This window comes from Phodopus roborovskii, unplaced genomic scaffold (assembly GCF_943737965.1).
Source record: "Phodopus roborovskii unplaced genomic scaffold, PHOROB, whole genome shotgun sequence".
NCBI classification, from domain to species: Eukaryota; Metazoa; Chordata; class Mammalia; order Rodentia; family Cricetidae; genus Phodopus; species Phodopus roborovskii.
The window spans coordinates 6,202,492-6,222,496 of record NW_026126485.1 but is presented as its reverse complement, the minus strand read 5'-3'; the positions used below and the strand labels follow the sequence as shown (position 1 = coordinate 6,222,496).

Genomic DNA, 20,005 nt, shown 5'->3' with positions numbered 1-20,005 from the left:
AAGTTTATTTGTTAGTACAACATGGAACTGTCTTATCTCGATCTATTTTCCCATTCCTTAGTATCATTCATAGAAAGCCAGGTCCATGATAGCACTCAATGACTCGTCTTGATTGTGGGTGGTGGTTCTTGCCTTGTGTTCAGTTGTCTTGATATTGTCAATTTCCAGGTTCACCTCTGGTTGGTCATATCGCTTTAATTAAGATGACTAAGTTTGCTGTTATCTTTATTATGTATTCTTACTGTGGAACCAATAAGAAGCTAATATTGTATATACTGCTCACTAACATAATTGCCAGTCCCTAATATGATTTGCTGTCATAGCCACCAGAGCTGTACAAGCTCTGATGTTAGTGTTTTTGGGAATCTCCACACCATTTCCAGGATCACTATAGTAGTTTTCAGCACCACTAATAGTCTTGAGGGTTTACTTTTCTTTTTACTTTTAAAAAAATTTTTTGTAGTTTTAAATTTTTTAATTTAAATTAGAAACAAACTTGTTTTACATGTCAATTCCAGTTCCTGAACCCTCCCATTCTTCCCGCCCCCCCCCCCAACTCCGATCTAATCCCCTTTTTGCTCCCCTGGGAGGGTGTGGCCTTCCATGGGGAGTCTTCAAAGTCTGTCATATCATTTGGAGCAGGGCCTAGGCCCTCCCCCATGTGTCTAGGCTGAGAGAGTATCCCTCTATGTGGAATGGGCTCCCAAAGTCCATTTGTATAATAGATATAAATACTGAGGCCCCATACACTGCCCAGTCCTCCTAACTAACACCCATGATCAGGGGCTCTGGGTGGGTCCTAGCTAACAGACTGGGGTCCATGAGCTCCCCTTGTTCAGGTCAGCAGCTTCTGTGGGTTTACTTTTCTTCACAGTCTTGCCCTCACCTCTTACTGTTCACCTGTTTGATAAAAAACTATTCCAACAGGTCTAAAACAATCTCACTGTGGTTTTAATTTGCATTTTTCTAACAGTGCTGCTGAACTTTCTTTCCTGCCCTGTGCCTGTAGAACATAGTATCCTGTTGGCCTGTGTGTATTTTTCTTAATTTTACCTGCCTGTTCTTACCTGAGGACAATTGGAAGTGGAATAAGATGTGTATGAGTAGGTAACAGTGTGTGGAGCCTAATTCTTGTATCTTCTTGTCCAAACATCCATTAGAGTTCCTGTAAAGGCCTCATTGAACACTCCTCATTCTCAATCCTGAAACTTGTTTAATGCCTAAGTAACAACTTGCCTTTAGTTTTTTTTTTTTTTTTTTTTTTTTTTTTTTCTCTAATCCTAGTAGTAAAAGGGAAACACCTAGGCATTTTTTTTACAGAATAGTTGGTGATCCAACTTACAGGACAGGAAGGGGCACAAGAGAAAGCCAACCTATAACCTTATCAGTGGGACTTGAATGCCATTGTACATTTGGAAATTGACTGTTACTATTCTCATGGTGTCTGAACCTGTACACATTTCTTTCAACCAAGTGAGTTTGCTAACCTGAAAAGTAAGTTAAGCCAAGATGTCCTTCAAGACCAAAGATTATCCATAGGTGTGATGATCTGTATACAATGTGATAGCTACTGTGCAGACCCAGCCAGGCTGGCAGAATAAAGAATCTGACTCTCTCTCTCTCTGTGTGTGTGTGTGTGTGTGTGTGTGTGTGTGTGTGTGTGTGTGTGTGTGTGTGTGTACAGCCTGTTCTGGCCTGGTCATTCCCTTCTTGCTGTAACTTGAGCAGCTGTGTAACAGTCATTGGGATCTATGCTGCCTGAGCCTTTGTGTGTGCTGTCAAGGGTATCTGGCTTTCTCCAGAGAGCTCTGATCATGGTTGATTGGTTGCTTGTGTTAGTAAATGTTTCCAAATGGGGGCATGTGGCACTTGAATGTAATCATAGCAATAGGGATACTGAAACAGGCAGATTTCCCTCAATGAGGTCAATGTAGGCTACTGAATGAGACCCTGTCTGGGAAAAAAAAAACAAAACAAAACAGATGTTTCCAATACTATTTCAGATGAAACCTCTGGAAGGAGTAATCAAAGTCTTATATGCTTACAACTTTATATAAACAGAGTGACATTTTGAAACAGGCACTCGATAGACTTGGAATCTTGAACCACATAGAGGGAAAATAGTAGAGTTGGTGAAGGCTAGGAGAGATGAGGAGCAGTTGCATGCTAGGGTGAGGAAGAGCTGCTCCAGAAAGGGTAACCCCTAGCTGAAGTGTTATTATTTATACAGCATGGCAAACACCTGATTCACTTTCTTATATGCCTGGATATGGTATGTGAGTGTTCGTTAATGTTTGTGGACATACAAGTATTTATTTGAGCATGTGTGACCCTTATGTGTATTCATGTGCTAGATATTGTACATGGGTGGATAAGCTCGTGTGTGTGTGTGTGTGTGTGTGTGTGTGTGTGTGTGTGTGTATTGCATGCTCATGCTTATATGTTGAGTTCCTTGGTAAACATTTCCTATGAATATACACTTGTATAGTGAGGATGATTGATGAGGCCAGCATGATTAAAAATTTATCATTATTAACATTGAATGATCTATACATGAGGATGCTTTTTCTTATCTGACTTTGTATGTGCTTAAACATTCCCATTATAGACAGAGTTAAAAAGACAATTGATAAACATTTGATGAAAATTTGATATGATAGTGTGAGGAGTTACTGCTACAGAGGCCACATACAAGTTATTTATAAACAATGACATCAAGTAGCCTTTTCTATGTTGAAGAAATTTTTGGAAATAGAGATATTTGAATTCATGTTTGGTGTGACTTTTATTAAATGGGAAAAATTATAGACTTTGATTGTAAAGGGAATGATCATCTGCTGCCCTTAGTGTTATAGAACTGCCAGGGATTGATGGGTGGGAGTTGTGCCTCTCCTCCCTCTCAGAGTGTGGTATGTTTACATATCTGCTCTGAATTGAGAAAGAGACTGCCTGTCAGAGCCATGATTTTTCATATGGGCAAAGTATTTGGCAAATGATATCAAGGTCAGAGTATGTATCTGTGAGGATTTATCTCATTTCACATCCTGAGATGTGGTATTTCCCTGGCTTAGCCTTTACTCCAGCCAGATGGAGGCAGATACCTTTCCAGGGACCTTGTAGACCATAGGAAGCCATTGCTGCTATGGGGATTTGTAGCTGTTTATCTTCTTCTTGGGTCAGGAGCAGAGATTGTGAGGACCCCAAAGTTCTTGTTTTGCCTTTTGTTTTGATGTGGTCTGATGCACCATCTTGGTTGAATGTTGAATGTAGGCGAAGCAGGCTATAGTATGTTTGTTGCTGCTACCCTGAGGGTACTGTGAATGACTTGGCAGACTTTTTTAGGAAGCTATGTCTAGTGCCTGGAAAAGAACGTTTATAGAATGGGAGGTAAAATTAGAGACAACATTTAATACTGACAACAGTCTTGAAATCTTGGTCCTGCTTTCATATGGTTTTTATTCTTTTTTATATTTCAGGGCTGTCCTTCTTGTGCCAGTCTCCTCTCCCATTTTGTCATGCACTGTCTCTTTTTAAAAATTTTATCCATACTGGGATTGAATACCCCAGGAATTCATACATGTCTACTAAATGCTCTTTCTACTTAATTATGTTTCTAGCTTTTAGGGGTCTATTTTGGAGAAAGGAAAAGTTGGGCTCCTGGTGTTAGGCCCAAGGTCAGCATGTCATACCCTATTGTTTGTATGTATGCTGCAAGTAGCTGTGGGTAACTCTGACCCCAGTCACTCCTCACTGGGAGACAGCTGTGGTGTTTGCCTGTCTCAGCAAGGCATTCATAAGTTTAGCATCAGCCCACTTGCTGATGCTAAAACCTACCTCTTCTGCCTGCTTCACTCCATCTGAGGAGTAGTGTTTAATTTTGACTTTACTTGAAAACAATATTGCAACAATAAAAAGTTCCACAAAAACAAGTGTTCAAAATAGGGACTGACCCTGTATAGTAAAGTCCATATCATCTCTCTCATTGCAGAGTTGTCTTAATTATACAATTAGCTTGTTGGCTTTTGCTCCCTGAACAAAAAAAAAAAAAAAAAAAAATCCATGTAAGCAGATTTTCAATTTACATTAGGAAAAGTATAATCTGAACATTTAGCAGAAAACAGCTTTGAAATCTTAATGCTGATGAATACTAAAGTACTCTACTTTCTCCAGTTATTCCTGAGACAGGCAGGAGATTCAACAAGCCAGACTTCCTGAAGGTTGTTCATAGGGTCAAGCTGGGTGTAGTAGCCTCAGCTATCCTACACCATGATATGTTTTTAGTTCTAGAAATGCTGGATACTATGAGACTTAATTTTGCTTTTCAAGCCAACAACATAGTAGTAGAGCTGATGGGAAAAAAGTTGAATCTAGTTGACTAGGCTATTTAATCATATGTCTTCATGAGAAGCAGGGATAGTAAAACTCACATTGGGAGGCAGCTACTATGGCTATTGCAGTCTGGGACAGCCCCATCTGTGACATCTACTGAAAGGTGACATTTAGTCCTGACATCTTGGTGCCTTCCTAGGCTTTCTGTCTCCAGAGTCATTGCCCTATATCCATAGCCAATTTTAATGTACATTGGTTACTCCATTGAGATGTGATGTATACTATATAAAAAAGGTGATCCTCCTTCTGGATGAAGATTCCTCTTGGTTCTAACAAGTCTGTGACTGTGTGAAAAATCAGTTTGCTATGTATTCATGTTATAGATAATTTCTCTCCATGATAATGAAGCCTTAAGATCACTGTCTTTGTTTTTTTAATTTAAAACTTTTATTGAATATATAACCCCTCCCAAATTCTCTTCACTTTCCTATCCACCCAAATTTTTTATGTGTGTGCTCACACTTAGGAGCTTTCTCGTGCTGTCTTTCAGTCTTGTCTCTCTTCCACTTCTCTCTCTTTCTGTTACACATATACATTTGTGCACACAAATGGGAGAAAAGGGTCTTGGGGAGGGCAGTTCATTTCCATGTACCCTAGATGATGAGGCAGTTCCTTGGCCAGGAGTACAGTTTTGTCTTAGATTTTTGTTGTTTGAGACAGGGTTTCTCTGTGAAGCCCTAGCTGTTCTGGAACTCATTCTGTAGACCAGGCTGACCTCAAACTCACAGAGATTTCCCTGCCTCTGCCTCATGAGTGCTGGGATTAAAGGCATGCACCACCATTGGCTGGCTTGTCTTAGACTCTTTTTTTTTTTTTTTTTTTTTTTTATCACTTTTCAGGATGCAGGGAGCCAACAGATAGGTTTCTTGCTTGGAAGCTGTGGAGTAACTGTTGCCTTGACTAGCGATGCTTGTCACAAAGGACTTCCAAAAAGCCCAACAGGAGAGATCCCACAGTTCAAAGGTATGTCAGAGCCTCTGAGAATTTGCTTCCCCTTTCAATCTTTCATTCTATAAACTGGCTCTTCATTGTGAAACAATGTTCAATTGAGTCCAGGTTAAAATTTTTCTAGATCAACATTTTGATAATAGGTGTAGCTCATCTGTGACTGGTGGTGTCTTGAGTACCCTTTTGATGATACTGTCTTCAGTTTAGCATATGGGTATGCTAGAGAGTCCATGTAGTCTGAAGTGATGTTTGAAAACAAGCTGTGTAATCAAAAAGAAATTTTATAGACCTGTTTTGTAGTTTCTATTTACTTAAAAGGAATTCATGATTTATTTCTAAGGTTGGCCAAAGCTGCTATGGTTTGTCACAGAATCAAAACACCTCTCTAAACCTCCTAGGGACTGGTTTCCACACATCAAAGATGCAAATAATGACACAGCTTATATTGAGGTAAGATGGATGTCATCCTTCCCCAGGATCTGGGTGTTTAAACTGGGAAAAGGCATGCGTTTCTCCTCATTAAACTAGTTCCAGTGTGGAGAGACTCACAGAGTCTCAAATAGCTAAAAGCTATTGAGTGAGGACCAGAAGTATGTTAAAATCCCTTTCCTAACTTTCTGTCTCGTTTCAGTATAAGACATGTAAAGACGGAAGTGTTCTTGGGGTGACCGTGACGAGGATAGCACTGCTGACACATTGCCAGGCACTCACACAGGCCTGCGGCTATACAGAAGGTGTGGATGGCCATGAGACTCCCTTGGATCTGGGTTTTTGGAGATGCCCCACTGACCAGGGATGCCTAATGGCAAGCCAACTTGTGTGGTTCCTACTGGTACTCAAAAAAGTGTATTCTGTTTGTGCCCAATTCCATCTATCGGTTTGTGACTTTAAGTGGTTGAGTTAGGACATCAACTTGAACTGGTGTTACAGAGGCACAGGTACTACAAAAGAAATTCTGAAATGAGAATGCTGGCAATATAGGCTCTACCATCCTTCTAGATAATCTTATTGTGACCTCTTATGACATTTTCTATGTGGCACCTATGGAGTCCTGCCCATGTCCTCATTTAATATTTATTACATTCTTGAAGGCTCATCCCCACAAGAGGTATTAACACATGGATTTGGAGATTTGTGGTTTAGTTCACAGTTGGCGCACCATATTAATCCCCACCAGCATGTGAATATATATCTTTAGAATCTCTTTTTCTTTGTGTGCCATGTTTCAGACCACTGTGCACTGTTGAATAAGAAGTTTTGAGAATAGGTTTTTAAGCTTTGCTAGAGGACAGTTTTTCCTGGTGTGTTTTCTCTGGTTATGAGAAGCAGAGGTAGAGTGTATGGTAGTAACTATGATAATAGGTTTGAGTGGACATAGAGAAGGAAGCTAATGCAACCACCTCCAAGAGCCTTTGATTTGTTGCCCCAACTACCTTTTCAGGGAGGGCATAGTCACAGCAGACAACTCTACACTGACATCAGTTTCTGAGACCTGAGGAAGCAAGTGGTATTCTCTAAATTCACTTCTAAGTGATTTTTCTTTTTCTTGCAGTTTATATGATCTTCCCATCCTTGCCCCTTTTAAGAATGATTTGTCTGTTAGATGTGCTCTATTAGTGGTTAGACTGTTTAACACTTAGTCCTCTAATCTGTGCTATTCTTTTTGTCAAAACATAATGACTTGGGTGTCCTGGCCTGCATGCTTTGAAGTTCTGAGGCTGTTACCCTTTAGATATCAGAAGCAAATATAAACACATACACATATAAAATTTTTCTACTTTAAATTTATAAAAAGGTATCTAGGATATTTTCTTTAGATATCTGCATTTCAATTTTGTTTGTCTGGTCTACCTCCATATTTTAGTCTCTGATAGGTGACCAGGAGATAGAATGTTTGAGCCTTTGTTAAATATTTCCAGAAGGAATGAGTAACCCTAAGACCTCACATTGGTAAATGCCCAGGACACTGAAAAGTGGCCAGGAGCCTGTATACAGATGACCAAAGTGCCCTAGAATCAATTTGATAAGAATAAGGTCAAATGAAGGACTAAAATCTTCAGTGCCAGGCTGTCCAGCATCACTTCCTCAGTCTTTGGAAATAATTGTTTTCAACAACATACTTTGCAGCTTTTTTCCCTGTCCTTTTCCTTTTGGAATTCTCATCCCCATGCTGCTCCAATATTATACCATCCCTGTCTTGAGGTACCTTAGACCCTTTATTAACTCACCCCTACTGCTGTTAAACAGTTCTATTATGACAAAACAAGCCTGTGCATTACTAAAATCTCTGCCCCCCCAATGTTTTCCTGTGATGGAAAACTAGGTCATGTGGGAAAAATTAAAAGAAAACCCCAGGAAGGTGGAACATAAATAGAATGGTAATACTCTGTTTGGGGATAGGTTGTTATGTGCAGTGTTTTAGAAGTCTCACTGTATGCTCAAGCTGGCTTTGAATTAGCTGTATAGCCAGGCCTGTGGTGATCCTCTCTCAGCATCTCAAGTGCTGTCATCACAGCCCTGCATCACCATGTCTGATACTGGTAACATGCTTTTCAATGGTGATGTGTGGGCAGCTATTGCTGTTCACTGACATACCCAAATATTATCCTGAAAACACTCTCCAACCTGGCCAGCATTTCTGTAAATGACTGTAAAATTTCTGTGAATAAAGAGTAATATGGTATTCTAAGATCCAGGATGACCCCTTCAGATGATGGGTTTTTCTTGCAATTTCACTCCTGTTGCTGCTCTATCATGTCAAGTAAAGCTGTGATTTTATTTTTCTTATACAGCTGAAACCATTGTGAATGTTCTAGACTTCAAAAAGGATGTGGGGCTATGGCATGGCATATTGACAGTAAGTAAGCCCTCTTCATGCCTCAAAGTATCTATTATACATGTGTCCAACTTCTGCAAAGTCGCTTCTTACCTTGTAAACAAAGAAATCTTGTGGTAGGAGTCATATTGCCCATTCAGCCAGCTTACTTTAACAGTATAGTAAAGACATTTGATCTCAGAAAAGCTGTTTTGAATCTTGGACCTGATTGGAGAGATATTTGTCTCATTATTAGTGCCACTTGCAAAGTGATGACTGAGCTGGCTGTGGGTACATTAGGAGAGAAATGATCTTAGATTTTTGAATGTCTTGTTGGTACTTAATAAAAGAAGAGAGAAAGAGAGGAGAGAACAAAAACACATGCTTGGGATTCTCTATCTCATTAGGGCAGTTTTAACTGATTTTTTTTTCTTAGTAGTTTTTTATGCTTAAACGTCATTTTATTTTCTGAAGTAGAAGACTCCAGTAATTTTTACATAAATGATGAGAATATAAACATTGCAGTTTGCTGTTTGCTGGTGAGCCAGATCTATTTGTATGATCCATGAACATATAATATCTTGTAGATAGCTCAGTAAGGCTTACTTTTAACATCTGGATGGTTTGAAATGTTGGTATACTGGTGTGTGCTATTGCAAAGGGAATAACACAGGTTTGGGATTATAAAATTAAGAAACCTGAGCTTGTATCTGTGACTCTAGGGATTGTAATATTCGTGTATAAAAGATGGTGGGTTTTTTTTTTTGTTTTTTTTGTTTTTATTTTTTTTTCTTTCTTTTTTTCCCAGCACTGGAAATTAAATGCAAGGCTTTTTGAATCTTAGACAAATGCTTCCATTGAGCAGAGCTTGGCTATTTTGTTTTTTGTTTGTTTATTTGGTTGTGGTTTTGGTTTTTTGTCTTTTTGTTTGTTTGTTTGATGGGTTTCTCTGTTTAACAGCCCTGGTATCCGGGAACTTGCTTTATAGACCAGGCTCTTCCTCCCAAGTGCTGGGATTAAAGGTGTGTGCCACCACACCCCAAGCCAAATTTGGTATCTTGACTGATCTTGAATATGGAATCATCCTGCCTCAACCTTCCAAGTAGCTAGGTCACCTGGCAACATCCATTTATTAATAGAATCAAATGAGAATAGTCTAGCCTGTTGTGTTTGGCATAAGAATGATGTGGCTTGGTGTTGAGTAAGCATATAGCCTACATGTGTTTCCCTTGTCACATCCTCAAGAACAGAAATGGTTACTATTAGAGTTAGTATCTCTAGTAGCACATGCCATGGTTCTGATTATGCATTGTCTTCTGTATTTCTGCTTCCTATTCCTCACTGACAGTATCACCAATTCTGCTCAAGAGGCTTTCTTTTTTAACACACTTTAATTCTGTTGTTCTGCTTCCCTGTCTTACCTGGTAATTTGTGAGTCTCTTTTGTTGACTTCTTCTAAAGCCAGATGATCGAATACATTGTATAGGATATTCTTTGCCTCATCCTTGGGGTGTATAAGCTCCTTGTTCCCAGAACTCAGTGGTAAGAATCCCCTCCCAAAAAAATAAAGCTGGGTTTGCATAAGCTCTATGGAGACCTTATTCTTGTTAAGGGATATATGGTGGTCTTTTCATTTGGAGCTTCTTCCTTTGAAGCTGTGATTCCCCAGTGTACATAAGCCAAGCCAAAGCACTGACTTGCTCTTTACAGTCTGTAGTCCTTCCTGGGGTTGTGCTGAAGATCAGTATATCTGCAAGGCATGTGAGTCTTAATCACAACCTATGTGTGTTGACCATTTTTATAGTCAGCTTGCATCATCTGCTTTTAGGAACTGTCAGAGAGTTTCAATCTATGTTGGCAAGGCTGGATGGAGACTGTTTCTGACACCTTTCCAAAGTTGCTTTCTTTATAGTCTATTAGCTAGCAACATTAATTGTGGAGACAGCTATTATACTCTTCTTTAAAAATGAATCAGATTTAGAATAAAAGACTATAAAGCTAAGTGTTATATATTTGTTAGTAATTGACAATTATCTGTTTAAGTAGTCTCATGTGACATTTCAGTATATGTACTATGTGTTAAGATGAGAGTAGAGTAATTGGTGTGGGGACATGTATCATTGTAATTACAGAAACATTCAGAATTTCTCTAGTCCTTATACTAAAGCTATCAGTCTTGTCCATCTTTGTTATCCTATTGTGCTGAAGAAATTTAAAAGTTACCATTTATTGTTCAGTTGACTAAAATTAAGTGTAGGATATTAGAGGTTAATCTTCCTGTCTAGCTATGTTCTATGTGTATTTACCACCTCTTCATCCCATTGTATCTTCCATTTCAAGCTTCTTCTAATAACACTGCTTTATTTACCTCTTCTTTGAGACCAACATTTAAGCTTCCACATATAAATAACACCATGCAGTATTTTGTCTTCCTGTGTCTGGCTGATTAACATCATGTCCCCCAGTCAGTCCCATATTGCAACACATAGCAGGATTCCATTCTTATATCTTCATGTGTTCATGTATCATATTTTCTACCCATTCCTCCATTGACAGGTAGCTAGATTAAGTTTGTATCATGGCTGTTTGAGATAGAGCTATAGTGAGCTCATGAATATGATGTCTCTTCAACATAATGATTTCAGTTCTTCTGTAAATATGCACAGCAGTGATCCTGGTGGATCATATTTTAGTTATCTTGTTATTATTGTTTGTATTTGGGGTTTCATGTATGTGTGTTTTGCAGTCCTTGAACAGTTTTTCAGTATGGCTATACTAATGTACATTGCCACTAAGTTTCTTTGAGATTACCACTTCTCTGAGTATTTACTAGCATTTTCCCTCTTTTTTTTTTTTTTTTTTTTTTTTTTTTTTTTTTTTTGTGATAACCATTCTGAGAAGGATGATAACTCATTTAGTTTTGACTTTCATTTCCCTGGTTTGATGTGTGTATTGTACTCTGTATATGTGCCCATGTGTGGTATATGTTCTTGTTAGTGTAGATATATGCAGGTTCCTGTGCATATGTGTGTGTAGAAGCCAAAGTTAAATGTCTGATACCTTTAACATTTTTATACAGGGTCTTTTTCTGAAGCTGAAGCTCATTGATTGGATTGGGCTGGCTAACTAGTGAGCTTCAGAGATTTCCCTGTCTTTGTCTCTTCACTCCCCCCCAAGGGTGGGACTTACAGACACATGACATCATATACAACTTTTTCATGCATATTGGGGGATCAGAACTTGACTGGCAGGCACTTTTCCAACTGAACCATTTGCACACCCTGTGCATCTACTTATGAAAAGTGCCTTTTGAGGTTCTTTTTAATACAAGGTTTTAATGAGAAAAGTATTTGGAACTTAAAATTCTTTGATTCTGTAAGTAGTAGTTGAGAAGCAGAGAGGATCTCCAAGAGGTCACTTTGTCTTAAAAGATTGTACCAGAGTATACCCTAATAACACAGAGCCTTACCTGAGTCAGCCATCTGCTTGTCCCCCAAAGCTCCTTTTGTGTTAGTTAACCTCAATACCTCCTTGAAGTGCTCATGTTTATTCTTCTGACTGCTGAGCTCTGGCTTACTTACCCTTCATCATAACAGTGAGCCTCTCTCCTCTTGTATTTCAACCTCTTTTCTTACCTCTTATGTTCATTGTTGGTTTCAGAGTGTCATGAACATGATGCACGTCATCAGCATCCCATACTCACTGATGAAGGTAAACCCCCTCTCCTGGATCCAGAAAGTCTGCCAATACAAAGGTTGGTCTCTCCTGGGCCTGTGGGTGATTTGGTGACAAGATAATTCACTATTCCCTGTGAATTGCAATCATCTGTCTTTTTCAGGTTTGTACAGTCTGGCAGAGACATATCATAACTTCTGTTTTCCTTTGTAGCAAAAGTGGCTTGTGTGAAATCAAGAGACATGCACTGGGCACTTGTAGCACATAGAGATCAGAGAGATGTCAACCTATCCTCTCTTCGAATGTTAATAGTGGCTGATGGAGCAAATCCCTGTAAGTGAAGCATCAATTGTAGATTTGAAGATGGGCAAGTTTCAGCGTTCCTTGTTTTCCACATGTTGTTCTTGTCACCTAAATGGCTTTTTATTTGTTTGTTTGTTTGTTTTCCTAATCTGTATCTTGGTTGAGATTATCTTAAATTAACCAAGTAATGCTCTTCTTAAATACCAGGATAACAGAATGCTTAAGAACAGGATGTTTACAGACTGCAGGCCTAGAATCAAAAGAAGAGATACTTCCTTTTTGAATTTTGTTTTCTCAACTCTACAGTGATAGTCAGAGCATAATGCTTGAGTATTAAAAGGGTCAATTCCTAAGTATAGTTCTTTGGCATATAATGAAAGCACAGGAAACACTATGTTATGGTCCTTTGATCAACATCAAGATATATATATATATATATATATATATATATATATATATATATATGTAATTTACTTACTTTCTTACTTACTTACTTATTAGTTGTACAAGACAGGGTTTAATCTATGTAACAGCCCTGGCTGTCCTGGAACTTAGTCTGTAGGCAAGGCTGGTCTTGAACTCACAGAGATCCACCTGTCTCTGCTTCCCAGGTGTGAGATTAAAGGCATATACCACTGCCCCCCCAGCTAAGCTTTCATTTTTAATAAAACTTTGCTATAAAATACTTTAACAAAAACTCAGATAAAATAAATTAGCATTCCATAAAATATTCCTTATGTGCCTTGAAATAGCTTGTTTTTTTTTTTTTTTTTTTTTTTTTGTGAAACAGGTCTATAAAGTCAGAAGCCATGTGTCAGAATAGAACTGAATGAAAGACTGTTTCGATCTCATCTGTAAACTAGGCATAGCTGTATTTCTAAATTAAAGCAGGCTACATTTTATTGATACCTGGCAAGTGAAAGTGAGCTTAGAAACAGATCACTGGGTTTATAAATGATTCCTTCACTTCTAAAATAATTGAATAAAATGTGAACTAGTTAAATAATTAATTTTAATAGACATCACCACAGAATATCTTGCATAAAACAAAGTAAATTTTGTTTTTGAAAGTATGAATTTTATGAGTTCTTATCAATTAACCTTTTCTTTGTTTAGATTGACACATTTTTCTGGAATGTGCATATTCAAAGTGGTAGACCAGGTTTCAGGGAAGTTAATAAAATAAATTCATTAGTTAGCAAAAACTAGAAGTTGCAATTTTTGAATTCTTGTTCTAAAGGCTTACCATTATTATCTTTCAGTGTAACAAAAAATAACTGTAGTTAATGTTTTTATTTCTCCATGGTGCCTTATTCTGTTTATATCTGAATCCAAACTTCAAAATTATTTTGCTATTTTGGGATAATTTTAAGTCATTCGCAGTGTTACACTTATCTGACCATTGTCTCTCTTTTTCTCTAGGGTCTATTTCTTCTTGTGATGCATTTCTCAATGTCTTCCAGAGTAAAGGCCTTCGACAGGAGGTCATCTGTCCCTGTGCTAGCTCACCAGAGGCCCTAACTGTGGCAATCCGGAGGTACTGGGTCATAATGGAATAACTGAAAAAGGGAGAAATCATAGTAATTAGTGCTTAGTATGAGCTTAGGAATAGTCTTAGGAATAGCCTTCAAGTTCTTTGTGGATTCTCTTGAATTCTCTAGATTGGTTAGTTAGAGAAATATTTCTATTTTTTTTTTTTCCAGTTTCACTGTCTTTCCTGAGTTGTTAGATCTTTGTTTCAGAATATGTGGGACCCATATGATTTTCAAATGCAGTATTCAATTTTCATTGGCTTGTGCAAATCTCTGGTTTTTATTTATGGGGTGGAATGAAGTAATTATTGAACATGATCCTGGAATGTGGTATTATTGTCATCTCTACTTTTTGTCCCATGGAAAAATGTACTTTAAGAAACTTAGCCAGATGTAAAAGCACACACCTTTAACACCTTTAATTCCTACATAGGAGGCAGAGGTAACTGGATCTTTGTAAGTTCATGGCCTATCTGGTCCACATAGGCCAGATAGGCATCACATAGTAAGATACTGTTGGGAGAAAAAAAAAAGAAGGAAAGGAAAAGAAATGAAACCATGGTTTTCTGAGCAGCGTGGTGGTACATCAGTAGCTCTGAGGACTGTGATAACTAGTTGTCTCACAGCCTGGCCATTGAGTGTTATGAGCTGCTTTTGCTGGGAATGATATTATTCACTATTAATAATAAGTCACTCCAGCTTGCTTCAGAGTAGTGCAGTACAGGGGAGGGGAAGTAGTTCTAGATATGTAAGGTTTATTCTACTCCACTGAGAAAAGCTAGGCCCTGTAAAGGAATAAAAGGAAGGATCACGTGATCAACATCATCAGTAATTGCTGGCCTTTCAGTTATCAACACTAACATAAAGAAGCGTTGGCAGCATAAATGTCTTTAAAATGATTTTGGGTCTTACCTTTAAGTGGCTTGTATTCCATGTAATGGATGTGCACTCCATTATGAAAATAGGTAACATTGAGAAAATAGGTAACATTCAAACGTAGAAGCTATGTTTTATTATTTCAGTAGAAGAGAGTATGTTCCATCCCTTATAAATTCAATGGATCATACACATGTGAAAACCAATCGTGAAAGTAGCAGAGGAACATGTTTGGAAGAGGCTCAACATAGGTAGGAAGGAAATGAAGGGAGGGTAATTGGAGGATGAAAATAACCAAAACATATTACACATGTGTTTGAAATTGTCAAAGAATTTTTAAAATTTAAAAATAGAGCTTCCTAAAAATATTGATCTGAAGAATGTATTAGTTACTTTTCTTGTTGTGATGAAATATTTGACAAAAGGAACTTAGGGAAGGAAGGGCTCCTTTTTTGTGGAACAGATTGAGAATATAGTCCATTGGGGCAGGGAAGCATGGTAGCAAGAGTGTGAGATAACAGTTTACATTGTGTCATTGTTAAGAGGCTGAGAGAGATAAATGCTAGTTCAGCTAGCTTTCTCTCTTTTGTTCAATTGGAACCCCAGTTCAATAGATGATGTCATATTTATTCAGTGTGTATCTTTGATCATCAGTTAAACTTCCTGCAAATACCCTTTCATGTGCCCCAAGAGGTTTATTTTCTAGGTAATTTCACTTTTAGTGAAGTTGGTCATGAAATTTAACCATTACAGATAATTTCTGTAAGTAAGAAACTCTGTGACATTCTTAGATTTTTGTTGTATTATTAACTATATTGTAGGCTTGAGAAAATAAAATTTTCTAAAGTATGAGCTACTTTTAATCTTGTCAAACTAGAAAACATGATGAAACATGTTATTAGCAAGAGTTTATTCTCCATCCTTTAGAAGTATTGTATTGTAGGTGCTCTCTGAATTACCTGACGTTTGTGTTTGACCTTGAAACATAAAGCATACATAGGGTTGTATAGCACAGGAGATGTATCCTAATTGTCTTCTTCCAAGATCAGTTTTTAAATGTGCTTTATTTGTGCTCCTAAGAGTAGATACCAAGTAGATGGGGGCCAAGAGTCCAGAGTCTTAAGTTTGACTTCAACCTTACTGATGCTTGGCCACATAACCTTCACAACAGCACATGTTCCAGAGCTTTAGTTTATTCCATTAAAAGTGAGAGATTGGATACAGTAATTTCTAAATTGTCTTTTGTATAAATATTTAAGATTTTACAGTGATGATAAATAGATGATAAATAGCCATTAAATAGGTCACAAATGTGATCCACATGTATAGATTGGATTGGATAATTTGCTCTTCCTGCAAATTTGTCCTTGATGGTGAAGTTTTCATTGTAGGTCTTAAATGTTAATCACCACAAAAAAAGTATCTAGGTTCATTGTTCTCAAAGGATGCTTCACTTTCATCACCATTTTTTAACTGGTGTTAACTGAGCAGAAAATAGAATATGTGATATGATCACTGAGGCTAATTTAGTTGTTGCTGTTGGTTTTATTTTATTGAAACACAAGAGTCTTGATATGTAGCTCAGTCTGGCTTTGAACTTGGACCCTGTCCTAGTCCCTGTTCTATTGCTGTGAAGAAATACCATGACCAAGGCAACTCTTATAAAAGAAAGTATTTAACTCAGGGCTTGCTTAGAGTTTCAGAGATTAAGTTCATTATCATGTCAAAGAGCATGGCCCCATGCAGGCAGGCATGGTGCTTTGGTAATAGTCAAGAGCTACATCCTGATCTGTTGGCAACAGACAGAGAGAGACACTGGGTCTGGCATGTACTTTATGAAACCTCAAAACCAACCACCCAAGGCCACACCTCCTAATCCTTCTTGTACAGTGCCACTCTCTGATGAGCAAGCATTCAAATATATGGCCATTCTTATTCAAACCACTGAAGAATCCTCCTGCATTTACAAGCATGTCTTACCATGCTTGGTTACCTTGTCAGAATTTTCTCTTGTAAACCTTTTTTTTTTTTCCTCCAGAAATTTAAAAGATTATAGGTCAAAAGAAGAAAGATTCATCATTTTGAGAGCCAAAATATCTGTGTATAATCCTGAAATATTTTCAGTAAGAATATTTTATAAGCCTTAAGAATTCCATTTATTCACTTTTATATCCTTACATTCAGCCCTTGCTGTTTGACCTCTCTGGTACAAGCTAGCATATGTTCTCTTGGACTCCGTCACTCATACTTGTGGCTGTAGTTACTATAGTACTGCCCTAAACATAGCATGCTAGAGTTGTTTTGAGGAAGCTAATGTGACTGAGATTGTTATCTCAAGACACTATAGGAGGTAGAAATAATTTCTATGAGCTCTTTGGGTTTTAAATATCTATAGAAAAGAGGAAAATATCTGGAAAGATATGTGGGGCTAAATAGAGATGACTTAGTATTTAAGCATGAAGACTGAGTTCAATCCGAACTATCTACGTTTTGAAAATGGGGGTAGTTGTTGGGCACACAGTGCATGCCTGTAATTGTAGCACTAGTAAGCAGAGACAGAGGAAGATCCCAGGCTTAGACAGTTCAGACAAACTGTGGAGCTCCAGGTTTAATGAGAGGTTCTGCCTCAAAATATAAGGTGGAGAGTGATTTAGGAAAACACCTCATATCAATCTCTGATCTCCACTGGTACACCACACACACACACACACACACACACACACACACACACACACACACAAGAAAAATATACCACTTAAGTAGGTGCTGTAACAAGTATATCTTCAGTTTATCTTCATTTTCCCATCACCATGTACTCTCTGGAAACAGAATAGAATATGAGGCCAAATTCTGTGTTCAGAGAGCAAATGTGATCGTGAAGTAATAAGTGCAACTATTTTCTATGATGTTATAACACAAATTTCTTTCTTAGTTATCTCAACTGGTAACAAATAATATAATTCTTCTTGACAATTCAATTCCTGCCTACATTCTGGGTCTAAATTGGTTTTACTGAAAATTCAATGATCTAATCTCTAGAAATAACTTTACTTCTCCAAGTTTTGGCCAAGTGAGAAAAGAAAAATGGTCCCTCACAGAGTACCTTGCTTTGTCCTTCCCTGAAACTGATTCAGTTTCTCTTCCAGTGTTGAGGGACTACCTTTGCCTCATAGTGCCATCTTCCCTTTGCTAAGCAGAGAGTAGAATGGTATGATTCTTCTCTGATGGTTATATTTTGGTTTACATCTCTGGAAGACAATATTTCAGGGCCAAGGATACTTCAGTCCTGTAGAGTTTGCCTGGCAGAGTTTAGCGCTTCTGCACAAAGTCCTTTCCAAGTTCCTCTGAACAATCTCGAAGCCAGTAGAGGAATGGGATTGTATACTGGCGTGGCAAATAAGACTTTTCTGTACCTGTGCCCCCTACCCTTTGTGTAGATGGTTATGAAAATTATTCGGAGACCTTAGGTATAGAAAGACAGGTATGTGACACCACATTCCTTCAACTCACACTAAACACCCTTAAAATGAAGCAGCAGGGTTTGAGTAATGTTGGAAATTATAGTATAGTTTCTAATCTAAATTTTATTTCTGAATGCTACCTTGAGTAATTTTTGGATGACTGATTCATGTCCTAGAGGAGACCTGTGGTTCTTTAGAGAAACATGGCTGCTTATGACAAAAAATAATCAATGAAGGGCCTAAGGAAATGGCTTAATTGGTAGTGTACTTGCTTTATAAGCATGATGATCTGAGTTTGGGTCTCCACCAGTCATATAAAAAGCTGGGTGCAATGGTACACATCTTTAGCCTAGTGCTGGAGACTTGGAGATGGGCAAATTTGGAGCTTGATGGCCAGCCGGTCTAGTGAAATGGTGATCTACAGGTCCAATGAGAGACCCTGTCTCAGAAAAATAAGGTGGAGAGTAATTGAGAAGACATCCAGTATTGGTCAACCTGATCAACCTCTGATCTCCATGCTCAAAACAACGATCATTGATGCTTGTCTTTAAGGGATCTCCTGAGTTGCCACAGTGCCAAGTCTGTACAAAGCTTGCCCCTTTACTGTGCTATGCTAGAACTTGTATTGTTTTACATGGACATATCTGTGTGCTTTTGAATAATTAGGCCTATCTATATTTTAATTTTCTTTAGCTAATATTTTTGATAGATATTTTCAAAACCTTGGCTCTTACACACAAAAATAAGGTGTGGTATCTAACCTCTGAAAAAAACTCAGGACAAGTTAGAGATATGTGGTAGTCAGTCAGCACAGTCACACTCAAGTCTGGCTTACATTCATATTGATGATTGGTAACCAGTTCAGTCAGATTGCAGGCTGCTATAGACTGCAAGTCTCCTCTCAGGGCCACTGACAACTGTCTTGTTGCTGAGTTCCACATAATACATTTTCTTGGCAACATAGTCTATTAACTTCATGGGACAAATAGAAAGGTTTAATGTGATTTCTTATAGGTACTAGAATAGGAATGTCTATAAACAGGCTTTAGATATAATGACAAAAAATAATAACCTAGTAACTAATCACTACTGAGAGGTTTGCTGTTTTATATACAAATGTAATTCAATTCAGATTTGTCAGCAAAATTGCTGTTAACTCCTGTTCCTCACCACATTTTCTGAAATACATGTAGGTCACTGTCAGCTTTTCTGGAAGACTGTTTAATGGAAATTCACAATGGCTTAAAAATGCACAGAAATTTAATTGTTGTTCCACGAATTAAACCTATTTGGGGAGCTTAAAAAACTACTATTACTACAGAATTAAGGAGAAGCTCAAGTGCAAAAGTTTCACTGAGAAATATTTTGTCTATGCAACAAAATCATAGCTTTAGCAGCTTCCACTAAAAATTACTACTTCATAGGCCTGGTGAAATAAACAGTGAGTAAAGTGATTGCTGCATAAGCATGTAGACCTAAGTTCAGAATCCAAACAACCAGAAAAAAGGCTGGCATGATTGTACACATCTATAACCTCAGAGCTTGGAAGGCAAAGAAAGGGGGATGCTGAGGCTTGTTAACTAGCCTGTCTAGCTGAATTTGCAAGCTTTTAGGGCATCTGTACACACCTTAAATGACTGTAAAATCTACAAGGAATGAATTAGAGTAGATCTGACAGTACACTTGATCTATGTTCATATAACATGGATAAACAAGCAAAGGTTAACTAGGAAAGGACTCAAGAAGGCAAATAGTTGTGAAAACATTGATGAATGGGAGAAACACTCATTTGAATAAACTTAAGTATGTCTTGTGTATAACTTCAAACTAGTACAACTAGAAGCATTTTTCATAAATATGTCTATATGTCTACACAAAAACCATAATAAAGTCAAATGCAATCTAAGTAACAGTCACAGACTGGTGTCTCAGGAGCTTCTCAGAGAGAAACCAACTGGAGTGATTTTTAATAAATGCCCTCTTTCTAATCTGTTGTTTCTTTCTTA

General features: G+C 37.8%; 1 protein-coding gene across 1 annotated transcript in view; it reads left to right on the top strand.

The window, feature by feature from the left end:
- The window catches only part of Dip2c (disco interacting protein 2 homolog C), a 380,164-nt gene that overhangs the window by 260,230 nt on the left and 99,929 nt on the right, over positions 1–20,005 (top strand). Inside the window, exons 12-18 of the mRNA XM_051194770.1 lie at positions 5,229–5,352; positions 5,678–5,787; positions 5,969–6,071; positions 8,130–8,194; positions 11,813–11,906; positions 12,041–12,160; positions 13,553–13,667. Coding sequence (XP_051050727.1) covers positions 5,229–5,352; positions 5,678–5,787; positions 5,969–6,071; positions 8,130–8,194; positions 11,813–11,906; positions 12,041–12,160; positions 13,553–13,667 — 731 coding nt within the window. The remainder of the gene's footprint in view (positions 1–5,228; positions 5,353–5,677; positions 5,788–5,968; positions 6,072–8,129; positions 8,195–11,812; positions 11,907–12,040; positions 12,161–13,552; positions 13,668–20,005) is intronic.